The 22464-nt window shown below is 36.9% G+C and overlaps 1 protein-coding gene across 3 annotated transcripts in view; it reads left to right on the forward strand.

The window, feature by feature from the left end:
- Positions 1-22464, forward strand: part of NELL2 (NEL-like 2 (chicken)) — a 436529-nt gene that overhangs the window by 237050 nt on the left and 177015 nt on the right. For all 3 annotated transcript variants that reach the window (XM_011936068.1, XM_011936067.1, XM_011936069.1), the window contains one exon: positions 17894-18019. In XM_011936068.1, coding sequence (XP_011791458.1) covers positions 17894-18019 — 126 coding nt within the window. The remainder of the gene's footprint in view (positions 1-17893; positions 18020-22464) is intronic.

Genomic DNA, 22464 nt, shown 5'->3' on the forward strand with positions numbered 1-22464 from the left:
AGATGCTGTGTAGTAGCTAAAGAGTTTTATATAATAGCTTTGTGGATGGGAGCTCCTTTCAAAGGGACAAAATAGGGACATAGGAATATGTACTAGCTTTGACAGAGACTCAGAATACATGAAAAAGGCCCAGAGGATGGCCAGGGGCAGGGTAGAGGGGAGTGGTAGTATGTAAGTGTTGATTTATTCCGGAACTCATAGGAACACCAGAGTGCACTCAGAAGTGATTGGGGAGACTTTGAAGGGCAACCTCAGATTTATTAGCAGCCAGGAAAATTTGTATCCATAGCCTGTAACATTACTGAATTTCTGGTCTGACTGAGTTTTGTTTGGCCCACTATGCTTGACAGATCGCTTACTTTTGCATTTCTTCCTAGTATGATGGAAACACTTACTAGCCGCCAATGTTAAACAAGTCTTTATAATTGTTACTCTTTTACTAGTCAGTTGTGTGGATACTGAAAATTAAATCAGAACAAATAGCTTATTTTGGACACATTCATTTTACGTAGTCATTCTAGTATGTGAATACACGGTTTGCAGATTTATGTGTGCAGCCAACTATAATTATTTTTTTAAAATGCCAGACAAAATTTGGAGATTTAATACACAGATGAATATAAAGCATTTGTATGGATCAAATCAAAACCTGTCTATCTGTGACAAACAAGCGCAGTGCTGATGTGTGGGAAGAACATTGCCCAAGAAGACTTGAATTCTTACCTCTGCTATTTACTAACTGTGGGAACTTGTGCAAATCGTTTAACATCTCAGAGCCTCAGCCTTCTCATGTATTAAAATGGGAAAAATTTGTCTCATGAGGTTGTTAGGGAAGCAGAGATTAAATAAGATTAAAAATGTGAAAATGTCTTCCAGAAAAATAAGTCAGTAAATGTTTGTCATTAAGCTTATATATTTCACATATATTTGTTACTGTCAGTATATCAGTTAATTCATGCAACATTATTTTATTTTTGGAACTAAAATATTATTAATTTACTGGAAACTAGAGACAACAGGACTCTTAGAGTCTGTATAATGATATTGTCTTACATTTGCAGCCAATTATAATGAAATCTGTAGCTACTTCAGTAACTTAAGTTACCATGGGTTATTTCCAGAACCAAACTACTTTATGCCAAATTCCTTTCTGGTCTGAATAATATTCTAACCAGTTCTTCAATATAGAGTATGTATAATTTGTTCTCATTTTCAAAATTATTTGGCAAGTCTTTAAATTTATGGGGATTCATGTTATTTTTCTGTAAATAAATAGCGGGTTAAAATACTTGATAATTACATTGCATGAAGTTGTTTACTAATATTAGAGAGAAATTGTCGCTTAGATTTAAGCAACTCATTTTAAACAAATTAGTTGCAGGTATCTTATGTGATGCAGCCATTTATTATCATTTTTTCATTAGAGAAATGCAAATTATTAAAAATAATAAATTGCTTCCCTGGAAAGGAATCCATCTGAAGTGACATATAAGACACCACATGATTAACAGCTTTAAAAAATCTAATTGATATAAAAAGTCTTCTTGCAACTTCATTAAGTTTAAGGTCAGGTATGCATAGAGATTAAATTATAAATACCAGCTTTATCTTTTCTTCTAAGAAATCCAAGTCACATGTTCTGGTTATATTTGTTGAAAGTGCTGAAGTCAATTAACAATTACTTGCTTGGAGTGAAACACAACTGTTAGCATTGCTTTTACATTCTCTTCCTCTGTCCATTAGCTTTCAAAAACAAGAACCAACTCCAATATAAAATAAGATTATCACGAACACCAAAGACATCTGAAAAAAAGGCTTGGAGATAGGAAGTGGAAGCTTGGACCTGGTTAATGACAGGAAAACCTTAGAGCTAGAAATATATAAGAATTGCCCAAAGAAAATAAATTTAACTTTGATTAAATAGTGCTGAGATTATATTTGAGATCTATCGTGAAAACGTGATGCTGTGGGAAAAACAGTGCAATGACATTGTCAAAGCAACATACATTGTAGTAAATGTTAGCTTCATTATTAATATAATGAATAGAAATAAGAATAAGTTTTTAGGGGACAACAATAATTGCGAATTGGGGGAAGCAGGTAGGTACAAGTTAAATGAATGTGAGAGAGAACAGGGAGATATTTGAGTTATGTGATGGAGAAAGACCTAGCTTCTTTGAGTCAATTATTATTCCACAGAAAACAGAGCCCCATGTGTTTTGACACAAGAGACAGTTAGGAAATTGGTGCTGGCTTTAATGAATGTGAAGCACTGGTGAAGCAGCAGGCATAATGGTTCTGCATTGCATGTCTTGTTCATTGGTATGATATTAAAATAGATCCCTAGGATTTTAATAATACATTCGATTTTCATTTTTACTTTAAATTCAAAAACAGCTTTAATTACATTGTTAAATGTACTCCAGGTAATTTTTCTTTAATATGAAGAATGTATTCCCAAATAGATTTTTAAAAATTGTTCATATCTTCAAATGGAAATGTGGTGGTGGAGAAATGGGATTTAAATTGTAGAACATATATGTTTGTGTATACTGAGTTGTTGTAAGGTCCTACTTCCTAATCAACATTAAACATTGATTAAGATTATCAAAGCTAATAACAATGCAGTCCAGTCAGTGATTTATGTACAAACAAGCAATTGGAAATTGGAGTGGCTCCATATCTTTCATGAAAACACTGATGTAATGTTTAAGTTAGTCAAGCAACTCTGGATGGGTAACAATTTGGATAATTTTATGACTGTAATTTATGCTTTCTGGCAAAATTAATATATATTTACTAAATTAGTTTCTAATTTTAAAAATAATAATCCACCTTCTTGGAAAGAATGCTGCTATTCAACTTGATGAATTTTCAAATCCAGCATGACAAGACAATCATTTAAATGAGCCTGTCTGTTCTGTAATTTCAAGCAAGTTGGATTCAGCCAAGATACCTACTAACTGCCCATGAATAAGCACAGACAAAAAGTGCAGAAGCAGAGACAGATGGAATGAATCCCTGTGACCAAAGAGATTAGGGAAGATACCGTGTAGGAATTGAGACTTCATCTGGGCCTTGAGATATGAATCCAATTTAGATTGGCAGAGAAGAGTAAGCAAAGGGAAAGGGCAAGAGATGTTCTGGAACTTTTCTACAACACGAGGCTTATATCCAAGAGTGTTAGTAGATTAAACTGCAAAGATAGGGACCAGATTGTGGAAGGACAGTGGCTAATAATTAGTGATTCTATGCTAGATTTACCAGACACTAACTTGTAACAGACTTTGGGAAGCTTCTCAGCTTGACAAAGGTTCCATGGCTGTGAAAAGCGGCTGTTGCCTGTTCTCCCCAGGTCACAGGATGGTTGTGAGAATGAACATACAATGTATATGAACATGCACTGTACAAAGCCAAGTGTTATAAAAATGTCAGGTAGTGGATTCCCACAGCTGCATGTTCATGCTTACTGACTCCGACTGAGGCCGATAGTCTGCTTGGTCATTTTACTGTGCATCCCAGCAGAGTTTTCGCTCATTTCCTACAATAATCATTGTAAATCTTCACCATTCTCTGAAGCCTTTGACTCTACCAGTTCTCTTATTCCTGATAGATAACTTCTTTACCAATGAAACAGACAGCAACTTCTTCATCCTCCTGCTCCAATTTCATAAGCCAGCATGCCTTACTTCCACCCTTTCTTCCTTCTCCCTAGTATCAGTGGAATAGAAACCTCTCCTCCTGGGAGTAATAGGTACATATAAGTACTAAATCTCATCTCTTCCTGTCTTCAGAGGAAATTTGCTTCATCTATTATATCTTCAAACTCAGTTTTCAATTTCATTCTCTCTGTTTGCTCCTTCTCATTAGCATTTACTTATGCTTAATCTCTCCCTTAACTCTATATCCCGTCTAGTTTTTGTATTATTACCGTTTCCCCTTTATAGCTGAATCTCTTAATGTAATGCTTTTTTCTCACTGTCTTCACTTCTTCATCTCAGACTTTCTCGTTAACCAACTTCAAACTAGACTTTACATCCCATATCCCCTCCGTACTACTCTCACCAAGGTCACTGATAACTTCTCTATTGTTAAATCAGACAACTTTCCATCTATATTTTGCTTGACTTCTAGGCAGCAATTAATTCTACCGATCTCTGCCTTCTTCCAACACTTATTTACCTTGTCTTCATGATACTACACTGTATTGATCGGGGTTTTGAATTGCAAACAACGGAATTCACTCTGACGGTTGAAGCAGAAAAGGAATATGTTGAAGGATGTTAGGTAGCTCACAATGTTGTGGAAGGACTGGAAAACAGGTTAAGATGGTGTTCAGCCAAGAAAATACCTAGTACATCTCGATACAAATCCCACTACCTCTACCTTTTGATGTCAACACCACAACTCACATAAATGTTGTGAATGTTCGCTGATGACATCCAGGACTGGACTCCAGAAGCGAATGCCATGGCGACCATGCTAAATGCGGAGATGCCTTCTCTATTATGCTTGCTAAATTTTGCAACCTGCAAAGTTATAAAGTTCTCTTCTGGACTGAATTTTTGCATGAGTGCTCCCATTTGGTAGTACTAGGTCACTAGTTTCTAAGGACACTGAAAATTTGAGTTTCCTTTCTTGAAGAAACAAATATTTTTCCAAATATAGGTGACTTTAAAAGGTGATGACTGCCTACCGTTTTGACATTTGTCTTTCTCCACCACTTCTCTAGTTTTGCTGCTACCTTTCTGAGCAATTTTTCTCCATCTGCTTTCTTTACTTGCCACTTGAATGTCCAAGTCCCCCAGGTCTCCATTTTAATTGTTTTCTCCTCATACTACATCCTCTACCTGTGTGATGCTAACACCCTGGCTTTAATTACATTCTGTGTGCCTATGACTCTCAAATGTTGATCTTGAGCCCAGTGCTCTCTCTGGAGTAAGCTCTAGACCCACATATCTCACTGTCTCTTGGACATTTTTATCTGGATGTGTCATAAGCACCTCAAATTCAACCTATTTGAAACTGCTTCTCTGTAGCTCAGTTGCAGTCCTCCAGTTCCCTACACTATGGACCCACCCAGTTGTTTAGTTAAAAAAGAAGGATATTATCTTTGAGAGCATCCCTCACTAATCATCAGGCATCCAGTCAGTCCCAGAGTGCAAGCAATATCCGATCCCATGTATATTTTTTTAATCTGCCTCACTCCTTTCATCTTCTGCAGTCATAGTCACAAGAACTGAAACTGTGTAATATCAAGTGAGCTTCCTCCTAGCTTCCAGTTTTACTCTTCTCTAATTTATCCTGTATCCTGCATTTACAAAGATATTGTTTAGCAATAATAACATTTCATGTCCCTGCTGAACACCCTTCAGAGGAAAAGCGCAAACACATATTCCCCTATGTGTATGCTTAAGTAGGCATAGAATATGTCTGGAAATTGTGGAAGAAATTGATACCAGAGGTTGTCTCAGGGATTAGGAGTGGGAGAACTGAGTGACTATGACTCAGGTTTAATTTCATGATACACTCTACTGCATCTTTTAAATTTTACAGCATGTGTACATATGATATGTTTTAGAATAATTTTAAAAACTTCAGTGATTACCATTGATTATAGGATAATGTTAAACTCTCATATAGTGTGTAAGACCTGCACACAAACGCAGCTCCTGTGTACTTCCTTTTTTTTTTTTTTTTTTTGAGACGGAGTCATGCTCTGTCGCCCAGGCTGGAGTGCAGTGGCCGGATCTCAGCTCACTGCAAGCTCCGCCTCCCGGGTTTACGCCATTCTCCTGCCTCAGCCTCCTGAGTAGCTGGGATTACAGGCGCCCGCCACCTCGCCCGGCTAGTTTTTTGTATTTTTTTTTTTAGTAGAGACGGGGTTTCACCGTGTTAGCCAGGATGGTCTCGATCTCCTGACCTCGTGATCCGCCCGTCTCGGCCTCCCAAAGTGCTGGGATTACAGGCTTGAGCCACCGCGCCCGGCCGCTCCTGCGTTCTTCTTTAGGTATATTGAGTACTTTGCTATCCTTCAAACATGTCAAGTTCTCTTAATTTCCAACATTCGCATGTAGTCTCCTTGTTTGAAATGCTCTTTCATCGCATCTCACCTGGCTAACTACTTCTCCTTTAGTCCGATGCTTATATGTCAGTTTCTCCTTGTTTGTAAGACTGGGTTTGGAGCCCTCACTTTGTTTTCCAGATGGCAGTGTCCTTCTCAAACTCCCATTACATTTTTCAAAATTACTAGTTGTCTCTTTTGTCAGATCCTAAGTTCTGCAAAGGCAGATACTGCATCTGTTTCATTCAGGCTATGCTGTTGGTATCTAAGTTATTATAGTACCTTGGACATAGTACGAAGTCAGAAACTATTATATGGACAAACCTACACATGCCTTTGTTCCCCCACTCCTTAATATTCCACATTCTCTCATTTTTCTCCATGGATATTATTTATGATACACTCTCAACCCTGTCTGAGATTTTCCTAGTGCATGCCTCTATTTTTTTTTTAAATTCAGGAATCCCAAAGCTAAGAATAATATATTCTATCAAGAGTAACAAGAAAGCTGATATAATGCCAGAGCTTTCACTCTTTTTAAGGAATGTACCATACAATTTACAATGAGTGAAATTACAAAATGAATGAAGCAAATTTGTGGCCATTATTTTGAGATGTCAAGAAAATCATATGTTTCAGTCTTATCCTTCAATCATACATTCAGATGAATATAGTTTTTAATACATAGAAATTAATATATGGTAAACAAACTCATTAATGCCACTGACTTTAAAACATATGATTGCTGGCAATTCCTTTCAGTGTTAGCTTATTTGTAAATGATATTTTAATTTATTCTTTACTGGTATTTCACTGAGCAGCCTACTTAAACTTAGAAATTTTATATTTTAAAAAATTCTTGGCCGGGTGCGGTGGCACAAGCCTGTAATCCCAGCACTTTGGGAGGCCGAGACGGGCGGATCACGAGGTCAGGAGATCGAGACCATCCTGGCTAACACGGTGAAACCCCGTCTCTACTAAAAATACAAAAAACTAGCCGGGCGAGGTGGCGGGCGCCTGTAGTCCCAGCTACTCGGGAGGCTGAGGCAGGAGAATGGTGTAAACCCGGGAGGCGGAGCTTGCAGTGAGCTGAGATCCGGCCACTGCACTCCAGCCTGGGCGACAGAGCGCCAGACTCCGTCTCAGAAAAAAATAAATAAATAAATAAATAAAATAAAAAAATTCTTATCTTCCCAAATGTTACTCTCAAATCTCTTTCCAGAATTACATTTCTTAGAACTTAGTCTTTATCCTAGTTTGTGAATTATTTTATTGATATCTTTGCCAACTTTGCCCAGCCAGTATTTCACAGCCGGTGAGCCAAGACTTAGCAATAACCCATATTGATCTGTATTATTTTTCAATATATGGAGTCTTTGCAGTTGAGCTGCATGACTTCAAGATTTTATTGGCTGATCAAGAAGGCATTAGTGTTCATTCACATACTAATATAATGTTTTTACAGTATATAATCAAGATAAATGTTGTAGCTTTAGAAATACACTACACTTTAAAAAACAAAACAGTTATCAGTGACATCCAAGGTATAAGGTATAATGTGGCAGAAAAGGGAACGTCATGCCTGAGTGCTCATTGCCTCTGAGCCTAGTCTGGAGATGAGTCCATAGACCAAAAGAAACTAATTTTAAACCCAGGGTCTAGAAATGTTGCTCTTGTTATGGCTGCCACTCATTAACTATATAAGCCTGTGCTAGAGGAATCTTCCAAAAACCCAGATGTGATTCAATTAATCCCTTCTTAAAACCTTTCCTATTTTACATAGGATGAAGTTCAAATTCTTTAATATGACTCACAAAAGCTTTGTGATCCCATCCCTGCCTCCTCTTTAATTTGTTTCTGGCTTCTCTGTGCCTCTGTTTCTTCAATTGTAAATTACTGGGGTTAGATGATTTCTAAAGTTCCTCTCAAATCTAAAGATCTATGATTCTGAATAATTACAAAGTTGGCCTCATCTTTCAAGTAGGATAAAAGGGAATTTATAAATTTATAAATTCTGGTTTCTAAAATAGACCGGCTTGAATTATCCTGGGGCAAGAGAAGCTGTTCAAGTATAAGAAACACAGTTTACTTTTGCTTTTTAAATTTGCTAGAATATTACTGTATAGCTTACAAAATCCTGGAGAATCAGAAACCACTGCAACGACATAGATCACGTTCCCTTTGTTGGAACTGCAAAGTTTTACAGCTAGTAGTGACTTGAAAATTATCCTTTAATGATGAAATTAAGGTCTGAAGGGACTAAATGCTTGTCAGATTTGTAATAAATGCAGGTCCAGAGTTCAGGCTTCTTTATTCCCACCCCATTTTTCCTTTACTATGCAAGACTGTTTCACTAGGATGGCTTGTATTTGCTATTCATAGAAAAGCTCATGTCTAAGTAAATGCCCAGGCAGTGTGCTCAGAAGACAATGAATTCACTCTGCCATGTTGAGCTTCACATCAGACTGTTGTGAATGAAGACACTTTCCCCTTTGTCCTTTTAAAGGCAAAGACATACAAAGATTCATTGATTCATTCAATAGATATTTATTCAGGGCCAGCCTTTGTTGTGGACAAACTCTCTACCCTCTTGAATTTTATATTCCAATGGACATAGCTAGCAGATATATTAACAAAAACTTAATAGAAGACTTTCAGATACCAGTGAAGATATCATATGAAGAAATTAGGACTGGGTAGATTACTTAAGATGTAGTAACCACTTAAGACTCGGACTTTTATTAATTCATAAAAGATCTTCTTAACTTGAATGCACTTCTTACCAACTCTTCAATTATGACATTTTACTGACTCCCATAAGATATATCTATACCTCCTCCCTACCCGCTTCTTCCAAATGCTTTAATGTCTTCATATGACTACAAAGAAGGTGCCATCCTCATATTTGTTGGTCATTTAAATACATTCACGTTATGTCTCCTTTCCCATAATTGTATTTCCATTATTTTCCTGAATAAACTCTAATTAAATGGATTACTTATTGTTCCTGAACATTTCATGTTTGTGCTCCTTCTGCAGCAAAATAACAACAAAAGGTCTTACATTATAAGTGGAGTGGATTTCTTCAAAATCCACTTCAAGCCCTGCCGCACCATTATATTTTCCCTGGATATCTCTACTCTTAGTCATTAACCTTTCTCTGAATATCAGTCCCTGTAGGATTTGTGGGTTTTTTGGCCCTTACAATGTAGGCACTTGTGTTGTTATTCATGTAAATATATCTTGGATTTTTAATTTCACTATCAGTTTCTCAAGTTGGTAGGAGGAGGCAGAGTCAGAAAATTATTTATATCACCAGATATAAATTCCCAAATGTGTTCTGCACTGTTGGGTTCTCAGAACAAACAAGCACTGTGTTTTTAAAAACGTCTGTTGCTCCATATTCAATGCACAATGTATATGTTTCTGTTATATAGTATGCATCACTTTATAATGTTATCTTATATATATTATTTTCTCCAGCTAGAATTTATCTTTGTCACCTAATGCAGTACTTGGAACATAGTGCATGCCCATTATATACTTGTTAAATAAATGAATGAAGTTTTTTTTTTTTTAAAGAGTCTCAGAGCTTGTGATTAGCTTATGTATATTATGAGTGTTTAGGAGGCAACTAGGAAGAACTATAGTAATATAGTCGTCTTGAAACTTACTTGACCATGTAATATTTTGTTTTCAAGGAACCATGAACCTCTATTAGAGATATTGCTCTTTAAGCAATGCTGCTTGTGAAATGCTGGCTTCAAATATAGAAGGCAGCTAACTGGATGACAGTGATGATGATCATCACCCATTTCCTGGATTGTAAGCCCTTTTAAGGCAGGGTCTATCCCTTAACTCTGTAATAAATTTTGGATGGTATGTGAAGAGCCATGTGGTCCAATGGGGCACTCTTTGTTTAATTCTCTACAGCATAACAAGCTTATGTCAGAATATTTCTACTTGGCAGCCTAATCAAAACCTGTGCAGTTCTTTCTTCTTAGTAGAAAGTCATAATGAGTCAAAGCCTACCCCAATACTATCCAGTCGTCACTGTGGTTCTACCCCATAGGACCATCAGAAAATCCAATAAAATGCCTTTGTACATAGAATATACTCAATGAATGTGTAGAGAATTGAAACTGAACTGTGAGAATTTGACTTATATTAGGTTTTTGAATTGGGATTTGGAACTAAAATACACCCTGAACTAAATTTGACATGATTTTCCACCAGATTACCTTTTAGTCATGCCATTTTTATGCCTGTGAATATCTGTACATGTAAATGGAAATGACATTTATGTAACTTTGCAATTTCAGTACATAAATGCAACTCTTTGGGGAGTTCTTCCTCTGAAGACAGGGTGTGAGAAATCAAAAAAGGCAAGTGACAATTAGATCTACAGTGTTATGGTGGTATTTTTTGCTATTTTTACTTCGCTCTGTCTCACAACACTCCAGTTAATAGGCTGATACTTTAGATCTCTTGGTCATGAATCGTATATGTCTATGAGATCCAAATCATCGAGTTCCTAAAAGGTTTCATATTCAATAGTCTTTTTGTTTTTGCTTTATGATCCTACATGGAGTTTTCTCTGACTCTGTGATAGCTTAAAAGGGAAACATCTATAATAGAAGATTGGACAAGTCACTGTCTCCTAAACCTCTGGGATGTAGACTCAACACTGAACAGTGAGAGACAGTTTTTAGAAGGCCTATTTACTCTTGCACAATTATCTCCATTTTTGTTTATAAATCAAATTTTCCACCATTGTGGCTGTAAATAGGGTCACATTAACAGAAATAATCCTAATTCACTGGCTCTTTTCTCCACCTCCTCTCACAGAACTTTAGTGCCATCAAAGTTCCCATCTCTTAAGTATTCTTGGGAGAGATCTGAGGTGTTTCACACATACTTATGAGCTCAATTAACCAGGTTTGGTAGCTACTCCTGCTGGGGTAGGCTACTTCTATGGTAGTAGTCCCCAACCTTTTTGCCTCCAGGGACTGGTTTCGTGGAAGACAATTTTTCCATGGAACCAGGGGTGGGGGCTCTGAGAATGGTTTTGGGATGAAACTTTTTGGAAGATCATCAGGCATTAGTCAGATTCTTATAAGGAGCACACAACCTAGATCCCTCTCATGCACAGTTCACAATGGGGGTTGCACTCCTATGAGAATCTAATGCCACCTCTAATCTGATAGGAGAAGGAGCTCTGGCAGTAATACTCACCTGCCGCTCACTTCCTGCTGTACGACCCACTTCCTAGCAGATCAGGGACTGGTACTGTTTGGCCATCCCGGGGTTGGGGACCCCTGTTCTATGGGATATTGTTTTGTCTTTGGAGAGAGTTATGGTGCCTGATGTAATTAATGTTTGCTCCAGCTGGAACTCACTGTCCTGCTCTAGACACTGAAACTGCTTTCCTATCTGTACCTGGAACTATCATCTCTTACCAGGAACCTCTCCTGTTTGAGGAAATGCAACAGTGTGATCAAAGTAATTCCTCTCTCTGATAACCAGGGTGTTTCCACTGAATTGTTTCTTATAATTTGCTCTTTCATCCACACAGGTAAATTGTTCATGTCTTTGTATGCATGGACTTGTTGATGGGACCCTCTCTAGCTCACAAGCTTAAGCCCGGGGGACTCCTGCTATGGCTTTCAGAAGGGCTGGGTATAATTGAGCAATAAAGTCATTTGGTCTTTGGCTTTTCTTTGTTGGGAGGCTTTTTATTCCTGATCCAGTCTTGTTACTTGCTATTGATCTGTTCAGGTTTTTTATTTCTTTCTGGTTCAGTCTTGGTAGGTTGTATGTGTCCAGGAATTTATCCATTTCCTCTAAGTTTTTAAATTTATTAACATGCAACCATTAATAGTAGTCTTTTGTGATCCTTTGTATTTCTGTGCTATCAGTTACATGGTCCCCATTTTTGCTTATTTGGTCTTCTCTCTTTTATTCTTTGTTATTCTATACAACAATTTATTTTATCTTTTCAAAAAGCCTACATTTCATTTTCTTAATTCTTTGTATTGTCTGATAGTCTGTTTTGTTTCTGCTCCGATCTTTGTCATTTCTTTTCTTCTGCTAATTTGTGTTTGGTTTGTTCTCACTTTTCCAGTTTCTTGAGGTGCATTGCTATATTGTTTATTTGAAGTATTTCTACTTTTTGATGTAGGCATTTACTACTATAAATTTCCCTCTTAGCACTGTTTTTACAGTATCTCATAGGTTTTGCTGTGTTGTGCTTTCATTTTCATTTGTTTAAAGAAAGCTATTTATTTTCTTCATAATTTCTATATTGGCCCAGTGGTTGCTCAGAAACATGTTGCTTAATTTCCCTGTATTTGTACAATTTCCAGAATATCTGTTGTCATTGATTTCTAGTTTTATTCCATTGTGTTCTGAGAAGATACTTGATATGATTTCAATTTTTGAAAGTTTTTGAGACCTGTTTTGTGGCCTAACTTGTGTTCTATCCTGGAGAACTTTCATTGTGTTAGTGAGAGGAATATTTATTCTGCCACCATTGGGTGAAATTTTCTGTAAATGTTAACTCCATGTAGTATGTAGAGCACATTAAGTCTGACCTTTCTTTGTTGATTTTCTGTCTAGATGGTCTGCCCAGTGCTAAAACGAGGGTGTTGAAGTTCACAGCTATTATTATATTGGGGTCTCTCTCTTTTGCTATAATAATATTTTCTTTATATAACTGGGTGCTCTTGTGTTGGGTGCGTATACAATTACAATGTTATATCTTCCTACTGAATTGATTATTTTGTCATCTATATTGACCTACTTTGCTCCTTTTTATGTTTTTTAACTTGAAGTCAATTTTTGATATAAGCATAGCTACTCCTTCACACTTTTGGTTTTCATTTGGATGGATTTTTTTTCCATCCCTTCTCTTTTAGTCAATGTGTGTCTTTATAGATGAAGTGGGTTTCTTGTACTTGCATCTTGTTTTTTAATACATTCAGCTGTTTTATATCTTTTAATTGATGAATTTAAGCCATTTACTTTCAAGGTTTTTATTAATAGGTGGGGACTTCTGTCATATTGTTAATTATTTTCTGATTGTCTTACATATGCTTTCCTCTTCCTCTTTTGCTGTTTACAATTTGATGTTTTTTTTTAATAGTGACAATATTTGACTCCTTTCTCTTTCTCATTTGTATATCTGCTCTACCAGCGAGTTTTATACTGTCATGTGTTTTCATGATGGTAGATATCTTTCTTCCACTTCCAGGTATAGGATTACCTTAAACATTTTTTTGTAGGGCCGGTATAATGATGATTAATTCTTTCATTATTTTCTCATCTGAGAAAGAATTTCTTTCCCCTTCATTTTATTTTTGAAGAATAGCTTTTCTGGGTAAAGTATTCTTGGCTGCCAGTTGTTGTTTTTCTCTTTCAGCACTTTGAATACATCACTCCATTCTCTCCAGGACTCTCTGATAGGGATGCTCTTATATGTGACTTCATGCTTTGTTCTTGCTGTTTGACTTTTGGCAGTTTTACTACAATGTGCCTTGAATAAGACCTTGTTGAACTGCAGCTATTTGGGAATATTTGAGCTTCATGTGTCTGGATGTTTATAACTTGCAAGAGTTGGGAATCTTTCAGCTGTTGTTTTGTTAAATAAGTTTTTGATGCATTTGTTCATCTCTTCTCCTTCTGGAACTCCCAAAATTCAAATTTTAGTTACTGTATAGTTTCCTGTATGCCACCTAGGCTTTCTTTATTTCATTTTATTCTTTTTATTTTGTTTTATTTCTTTTGATTTTGGTCTGAGTTATTTCAAAAGCCCTGTCTTTACGTTCAGGACTTCTTTCTTCTTCTCCTTGATCTAGTCTGTTGTTGAAGCTATTATATTTTTTATTTTATTCATTCAATTATTCCCATCTAGGATTTCTGGTTTTTTCTTTTTATGGCATCTATCTCTGTTGAATTTCTTATTCAGATAATGACTTGTTTCCCTGATTTCTTTGCGTTGTTTATCTGTGTTCTCTTGTATTTCACTGAGTTTCTCTAATGTCATTCTTTTGAATTCCTTTTTAGACATTTTATAGATTTCCTTTATGTTGGGATCTGTTACTTGATAACTATGATGTTCCTTTGGAGATGTCATGTTTCTTTGTTTTTTCATGTTTCTTGTGTCTTTATGTTGATGTCTGTGCATGTGGTGAAACAGTCTCTCCTTCCAATTTTATGGACTGGCTTTAGTAGAGAAAGATTTTTTTTCTATAGATGTGTCTGTATTGTCGGTTTAGTAAGATGCTGTTGCTTTGATTCTGGGTAGGCACAATATTGTAGTCTCTGTATGATTTATCATGCTATAATTAGTGTCAATGATGCCTATCAGTTCCTCAGTGACTTAAGCTGTGATTGTTAGTGAGGTTTTGGTGATGCTTTGCTGGGAATGGGAATTCTAGGTGGGCTGGTCCCTTGGTACCAATGATGCATTGGTGGGCTGGGTGTGGCTAGTCCTTGGGCCCTCAGTGGCATACATGAGCACCAGCAGTGGCAGATATGGGTGGGCCTGTTCTTGGGCCTGTGGGCAGTATGCTCAGGTTCTGGTAGTTGCAGTGGTGGGCCAACTGAGTGGGTCCTTGATCACTCAGACAGCATTTCTGACATGGATGGTGGCACTAGTAGCAGTTTTCCAACCCTCAGGTCTCTGAACCACATGCCCATGCACTAATGGGTTGGGCATGCTGGTTTCTGGGTTCCCTAAGAGGTACATGTGAGTACTGATGGTGGGTAGGGTAGGCCTGTCCTTAATGCCCCTGGATAGTGTGCATATGTTCCAGTGGCAGCAGGCATGGCGAGCCCATACCCAGGCTCCTGGCCAGCACAAGTGGGCAGTGTGGGATGATCTCCAGATTTGTGATAGTGCACGTGGGCACCAGCATTGGTGGCAGCAGGCAAGACAGGTCTCTCAAGCACCATGATGGTGCACCTAGGCCCTGGCTGTGCTGGGTAGGATGGGTCAATCCTCAGGTCCCTGGATAAAGCATTTGGGTGCTAATGGCAGGGGCAGTAGGTGGGACAAGCCTATTCTCACCCCCCAGGAGGGCACATGGCCAGTCTTGAGGTCTCCTGAAGGCAAGTACAGGTACATGGTAGCCCTGCTGCTGGAGAGGGTAGGATTGTTGTCATTAGCAGTGACCCTGGGCAGTCGGCTCTCAGTTTCTGGAGAGGGCATGCTTTGGCTTCCTGTGTCCCAGGGGCAGCTTCCTTAGTGTGCTGCATCATCTATTCCCCAGTGTATAGGACATTGTGTGGACTAAAGTGCCAGGGACCTGGTTGTGCTGCTGGGTCTAGTTGGTATTATGACAGCATAGCCCTCTGGATGGACATGAAGGGATGCCAGTGGTGCTCCAAGGATATAGAAAAGCAGGGGTTTTTGGGCCCCAGGGTAGGATATCATCTTTTGAGAGATAGACACTCAAAATGGCACCATTGCTGTAGTTGCTTGGGTCTCAGGGGGTTTGTAGGACCCTACATGGAACAATGCCATCCTACGTATTCTAGGCAACTTGCTATACTAGGCTCAGGGCCTGTGAGGGCACAGGGTGTCTTTTGTGGCTAGGATTATATGAGACTGTGGTAGGAATGTGAACCCCTGCAGATCTTTCACTTACCTTTTCCCCACAATAGATAGTTCCTCCTGGCTTTGAGCTGATCTTGCCTGGGCCAACTGCTTCACTTCTCTGTCCCATGCCTCAGAGGTTCTCTGACACTTCCCTGCTGAATTTCAGAGTTATCTGTTAGAAACTCAATTTGACATGTGGCTATCTACTCGCTGTTATGATCCTTGTCTGTCAAAGAGATGAGTACCAGGCTCCTATAGTAAGTATTTTGAATCCTCACTCTGCTCAGTGGTGATTGCTAACCTTGGCTATGCATTAGGTCAGAAGTCATCAACTTTTGACCTGTGAGCCAAATGTGGCTGGCTTACCATCAATTTTTGTAAATGAACTTTTATTCCAACACTGCCAAGTTCATTAAATTTATGTGTTGCCCATGACTTCCAAAGTCTAGAAAATTTACTATCTGTCCCTTTACAGAGGTTTTTTTTTCTGACCCCTGTATTACACTCATCATGGAGAAGATTTTTTAAAAAAATCATTGCATGTGTTCCACCACAAACAATTAAATTAGAACTTGGAGTGGGGTTTTGGAAGTTGGCTGAAGAACCAGTCTTTTTTTGTTTTTGTTTTTTGACATCCCAGATGAATATGATGGGCAAAGTTAAGAAACACTGATAGATAATTTATACCCTTGAGGAATATGTGGTTTGTTCAGGAGAAAGAAACTCATAAAAACTAATAAAAATACAATTGACGCATCTATAATGGAAACATTTACAAAGTCCTGAGAGAGCACTGCATCGGGAGTATTTTAGTTCATTAGGGAAGTTTTTGTAGGAAGGACATTTAAATAGATTCTTGAAGGATGAATCTACCTGTAAACAAGATCCACTGGGATGGTGTCAGGGAGAGAAGGAGTAGCAGTTATAAGTAGACAGAACAGCATATATAAAGGACGACAGGTAAGAAAGAGCAGGTAGGTTAGAAACTATGTGGCCAGAACACTGAGAGGGGAGAAGGAAGTGAGGTCATCAGATGTGAAATTGGAAAAGTAAAGACCAAACCAGGAAACGTTTTGTAGGTCAGATAAGAAGTTTAGAATTTATTATGTTTTCCATGGAATTGAATAGAAAATTGAGTTTCTCTAGGACTCAGGTTTTTCCCTCTATAAAATAAATAGTTAACTCAGATGAATGATAAGAATCCTACAGTTCTAAAATATAGATTCCTAGATTATGTCAATTATTTCTTTTGACATTCTCACGACTGGGAACATAGTTGGGCTTACACAAATGACGTGGCCCCTGTAGTGGTGTGTCGCCTATCCATCTCTTATAGTTGATCCATTTCTGTTAACAGTATAAATGAATTCAGTGCTGCTTTGTGGAATCATCAGAAGGATTTGAGAATGCAGACTTCTGGATGGGAAATTCCTTGTCTGACCAATGCTTTAAGGCCCTTAAATACTTGTAAAATGATTTGTTTTCTATGCAGAGAGATGCTATTACATGAAGACAGTTTCATTGTGAAAATTCACATTCTTCACAATTAGTAGCAGTGCTTCTTATGGGTTAGCATCCAGAAGTCATTATACATACTCAGAACTTGGTGTGTGAATTACCATGTAAGATCCTCAATATAATATCTTATTTTACTATTTTGTAACTTCTCATCTATATCAGATCTCTATTGTAACTTTATCTGTATTTATATACTTATTGGGATAGCTGTCTACTTTTATCTCTAATAAGCTCATGCAATTGACTTCATGTCTTTAAGTGAAATTGTTACAATTCTGGTTTATATCGAACACTTTATTTACCTCTTTCAGGGTCTGCTCAACTGTACCGAATAGCTGATGAGTCAAACAATAATATGTGGCAGGCTCTGTGTTTGAAGATTGCTGGATACTAAGGCAGCCCAATCTTTGCATTCTGATTCATTTTATCAAGCATAGGCAGATGAATGTGCTGAAAATTTCAAAAGATATTTAGATGATGCAAGTTAAAACAGACAGACTTCTTCATAACTTCAAGAAGAGCTGTTGGAAAAAAACTCTTGATTTTTGTCATTGGAACATTAAACACTCCTAGCAAAGGAGATATCATGAATGCTTTTTTGAAATGCTATTCATTTAGTAAATATTTTCCCTCTCCCTGCCAAAGAAAATAATATAGGAGCTCCAGAATATTACCCACTGTTGACCTCTTTGTCCTGTTTTTCTTCACAGACGTCGATGAGTGTGCTGAAGGGCGCCATTACTGTCGTGAAAATACTATGTGTGTCAATACTCCGGGTTCTTTTATGTGCATCTGCAAAACTGGATACATCAGAATTGATGATTATTCATGTACAGGTAAATGGTGGCTAATCGTGAAATAAAATCTTTTTATGTCTTAAGTTTACTTTTAAAAATTTCTTTGACTCTCATTTTTTTTATAAGTGTACCATAAATACAACAAAAAATAAGCAAAATCATATCTTGATTTGGCAGTTATTTCTTTATCTATTCTAAAGAAAAGAAAACACCTGCTTGCTCTGGATAAACATATACTCCAATTTAGAAGATAAAAGCCCTAGAAAATCAGTATATGCTACATTTATACTTAGTATGTATGCTCAAAACTTGTATGAAATACTATGGTCAATCTGAGAAACAAGCCCTAAATGATATATGATGATAGATTTTTGAATAGAAAAATAATAGCATAAATAATGTGATTTTTTTCACATTTTTAGAGTTTAGAGATTTTTAGAGTTCTAGGATATGGGACTATTAAAAATAATTGAGTTTCTTCACACGTCTGAGAAGTACAATTGAGAACTACATCAAATAAGTTTTCTGTATTTTTTGTTGTATGAAATACCACTCATTCAGTATCATCCAAAGTCTTGTTAGGGATATTGTGTTAGTAGTGTCTGAAGTTGGTCCTGGCTTGAGGTAATACAGTGTATTCCTTTTATTCTATAGCTTTCTACCTGTAGAATATGAAAAAAAACAAAACAAAACATGGTGCTAGAAGAGTAGCTTGAATACTATAGGATTTGAGGAAATGTGGGTGTGAAACAGAACATTTCTTTCCATCTCTATATTTTTAAATAGAAGAAACAAAATAACATATTTTAGAAAGACAGGTAGAATCATAAAACTGGAGAGCAACCAAAAATGTTATTCTTGTCACCTTTTTCTCTACCTCCAACTTTATGATCTTTATCAGATGCAGGTGTAAACAAAACCTAGATGTTTTCAGGGAAACAGACTCCATAATCCTCCCTAGTAAAAATATGAATCTATAATAGAATTATCACTTTGTCTTTGTTTCAGTTGTCCGCTTCTAAGTCTTCATTATAGTGTCCATACTGACTGCTAATTGATAGCCTTATCACAGGGAAGGATCTTCCTCTAAATTCAAATGTGGTATTTATAAAAACAAAATGATGCCATTCAAAAATAATGAGAAGTGATTTCCCAATTTATGGAAAATAACTGAAGATATCCTGAAGGTAGAAGATATTTAATATAAAAATGCTGATGGATTTACAAATTCCTATCCTTTTTGTCAGTTCATCCTAAACATTTCCAAATTATGGAAACAATTCTCCATTTTTTAGACAAAATTTAAGTACATTGAGTGGAAGAGTGTCTTGAAGTAGGACCACAGAGATGCTTTTCAGCATAAAAAGAATATAAAAAACAAATTATAATAAATAAATGGAAAATATCATTTACTATACTACTGATAATACCAATAAATCTGAATTTCCACTTAATCTTTAACAAGAAAGCTAAGATAAAATCGCTGCATCTTAGAATGCATATATTTCAAGGTGTGCTTATTAAAAATTAGTGCTAACAATTTCAGGGGAGTCCACTGATTCTTTGATATTATAGACTTGAAAAGCTTTGTGCATTTTTAAATTTCCTAATGATTCTTTTTGTTTTTCTTATATTCTTAAAGTAGTGTTAGAAGTTTTAAGTGAAAGGACATGGGACATAGTTTGGCCTACTGTTGAGTAAGGAGTGTTTCTGCAGGGCAGGATATTTTTAAGAGATTAATTTCCGTTCTGAGTCTGTTGGATATAAATCCAAGGAATAGGTTAGCTTTCATATATTTACAGAGAATCTTCTGCCTTTGGCTTCACCTCTCCCAGTGCACTTTCCTTCCAAATAAAATCCTACAAATTAATGTTTGTTTTTGACTACTTGGGAGGAATTTTCCCTTACCATTTTAAAGTATCTAATGATGTAAATGAACTATTCCTTTGTAGGAATGTGAAGGGAGTAGAAAATCATTTTAAGAAACGCTATTCAGACTGTGATTTTTTTGTGCCTAAGGAACAAGAGCCACAAAGCTCAGGATCTGACAGATGATAAAATGTATTTCTTTAATGAGGCACTAGCATTTTCAGTTAACACCATTATTTCTATGCTGTCACTTAAAGAGGAGAAACTTTCTTGCCCTTAAATTTCCACTCTATTATGACTAGGTCTATGAACACAAAACTTGGAATTTTTTTAGAGAGAGAATATAAGTCGATTTTATTTTTAGTCCAGAGTCAGGTGAATATTGCCAAAACTTTTTTTTTTAATGTTAGGTCATAGAGGACCAACACATATTCCAGGTTTCTATAAAGGAAATACATGTTTACATTTTATGTCCTGGGATTGGTTCCCCCACACTTTGATATTAGGGTCTGTACAAAAGTCTTAAAGAAATTACTCCCCTAATGGAACTTCGCCTTGTGACCAAAGGCTTCTAGCCTGTTCCTTTTTGAGAGCTCCCATTAGATCAGAGTAGGACTTTATTTATCTTATAATAGATTGAGATTTGTTTTTTTCTAAATTTTAGTAATAGACACCCACATACTTATAGTACAAGACTTTCCAGAATGAATGTCAAGCCATCACTGCAGAGCCGGTCCCTGATGTTTGTGACCAAGCTCTTGGAATTCCATGTTTGTTTTGCTTCTGTATCCCTACCCCTCTTTCCTGTTAATGAGCCCCTTGCTAACAGAACAGATACTTCCAGCAGACTCTCAAAGTTGCTTATCCCATGTGGAAATTAATCATAGACATTATAATTTAAAGAAGATTCCAAGAGCAATACACATTACTTAATAATCAACAGCTTTGATCAATAAGGAAGCCTTTTTCTGCTTTATTTTTTTAACCTAGTAGCTCTGGCATACATATTACATATGCAAGTTGGTCAAATTGCATATTTTTTTCTTTCAGTTTCAGATGATTTGAGTTAGATTTTCCTCACATTCATAAAATTTTGGAGATGAAAGAATTATTAAAGATAATCAGGTTAAATCCCTTAAGTTTCACAAATGAAGAAACCAAGGCTCAGAGAGATTGCTTTATCCATAGTTAAACATATAGTGAGAAGCAAAGGGGGCTGGAATATGAACCTTTTTATTATAACTCTTATACTATTCACTGTTTGTCTAATTTGCAACCATACAAAAATAAAGGGAAGTGATTCATATTTTGTGTAGAAACACACTATTCAATACATCATGTTCAGTATTTAAACTGCTGTCTTTATAGGTTATTTAAGTTAATCAGCTTCAATTCCAAGAGAAATTTTTACCCTAGCTCATATAATAATGACCCTAAATCAGAAGTTAGTGGAATAAATATGAATCACCATTTTCTGGGCCTCTGACTCTATTCCAAAATTGTGGAAATGACTCAGTTGCACCATTTGCACAAATGATGCATTTGTTTTTGCTCTTCTAAACTCATTAATATAATTTTCCTTCCAGTGAAGGTGTTATTATTTTTTCTAATTAATGCTTCATAATTTCTCTCTTTGCATCCTTTCCTGTTCCTATAGAAAAAATACTGGGTATCACAAGAGGAGAGAGGGAGAGAGAGAGAGAGAGAGAGAGAGAGAGAGAGAGAGAGGAAGAGGAGCAGGAGGGAGACAGAAGAGATAAAGGAAAGGAAGGGGGAAGGAAGAAGGGAAGGGAGAACAGAGAGAGGGAAATAGAAAAGAGAAAAAAATGGAAGGGAAAAGAGGAAAAGAAATGGAAAAGGGAAGAGAAAAGGGAAGGGAATGGAAGGGAAAACATGAGCCAAGATGCTTGAAGCCCATTCTTCGGGATCTCTGCAAAAGTAACCTATTTTGTTTATGCATAACAAAGTTTCTTGATTACTTATGTGGACTAATGGCTTTTTTGGTTCACTCTCATAAACATTCATTAAATTGGGTAGATCTTCTTGAGTTTTACTGGTAATCTCTTCTTGGAACTGGCTTTGAGTAATGGAAAAAGCATGAAACATCTCTAGAAAAAAAGATGGAATTGTTACCAGTGGCAAATATCTGAGTCACATGTCACTATGTTACTGGTGGAAGATATTCGAGTTACCGGTGGTAAATTCCTACAGTTCTGCAACAACCTCACTGCTTGCTTCCTCAGAAGAAAGAATTCAACTGAGGATTGAGGGGCATAAGGCAGAAAAAGAGACCCAGGCAAATTTCAGAGCAGGAATGAAAGTTTATTAAAAAGTGTTACAGCAAGAAAGAAAATACACTTGAAAGAAGAGTCCCAGATGGGTGACCCAAAGGACAAGTGCTGTGTTTAACCTTGATCCTAGGACTTTATAGGCTGGCCCACCTCCAACGTGTTGCACCCCTTTCCCATGATTTTTCCCATAGGATGGGCTGCCTGCATGTGCAGTGCCCTCCTTGCACTTGTGCAGTGCCCTCCTTGTGCTTGGGCAGTGAGCATGCACAGTGTGTTTAAAAAGTTGTGTGCATGCTCATCTGAGGCTTTCTTCCTTTTTCCAGT

Source organism: Colobus angolensis, unplaced genomic scaffold (assembly GCF_000951035.1).
Source record: "Colobus angolensis palliatus isolate OR3802 unplaced genomic scaffold, Cang.pa_1.0 Scaffold150, whole genome shotgun sequence".
In the NCBI taxonomy this organism is placed as follows: domain Eukaryota; kingdom Metazoa; phylum Chordata; class Mammalia; order Primates; family Cercopithecidae; genus Colobus; species Colobus angolensis.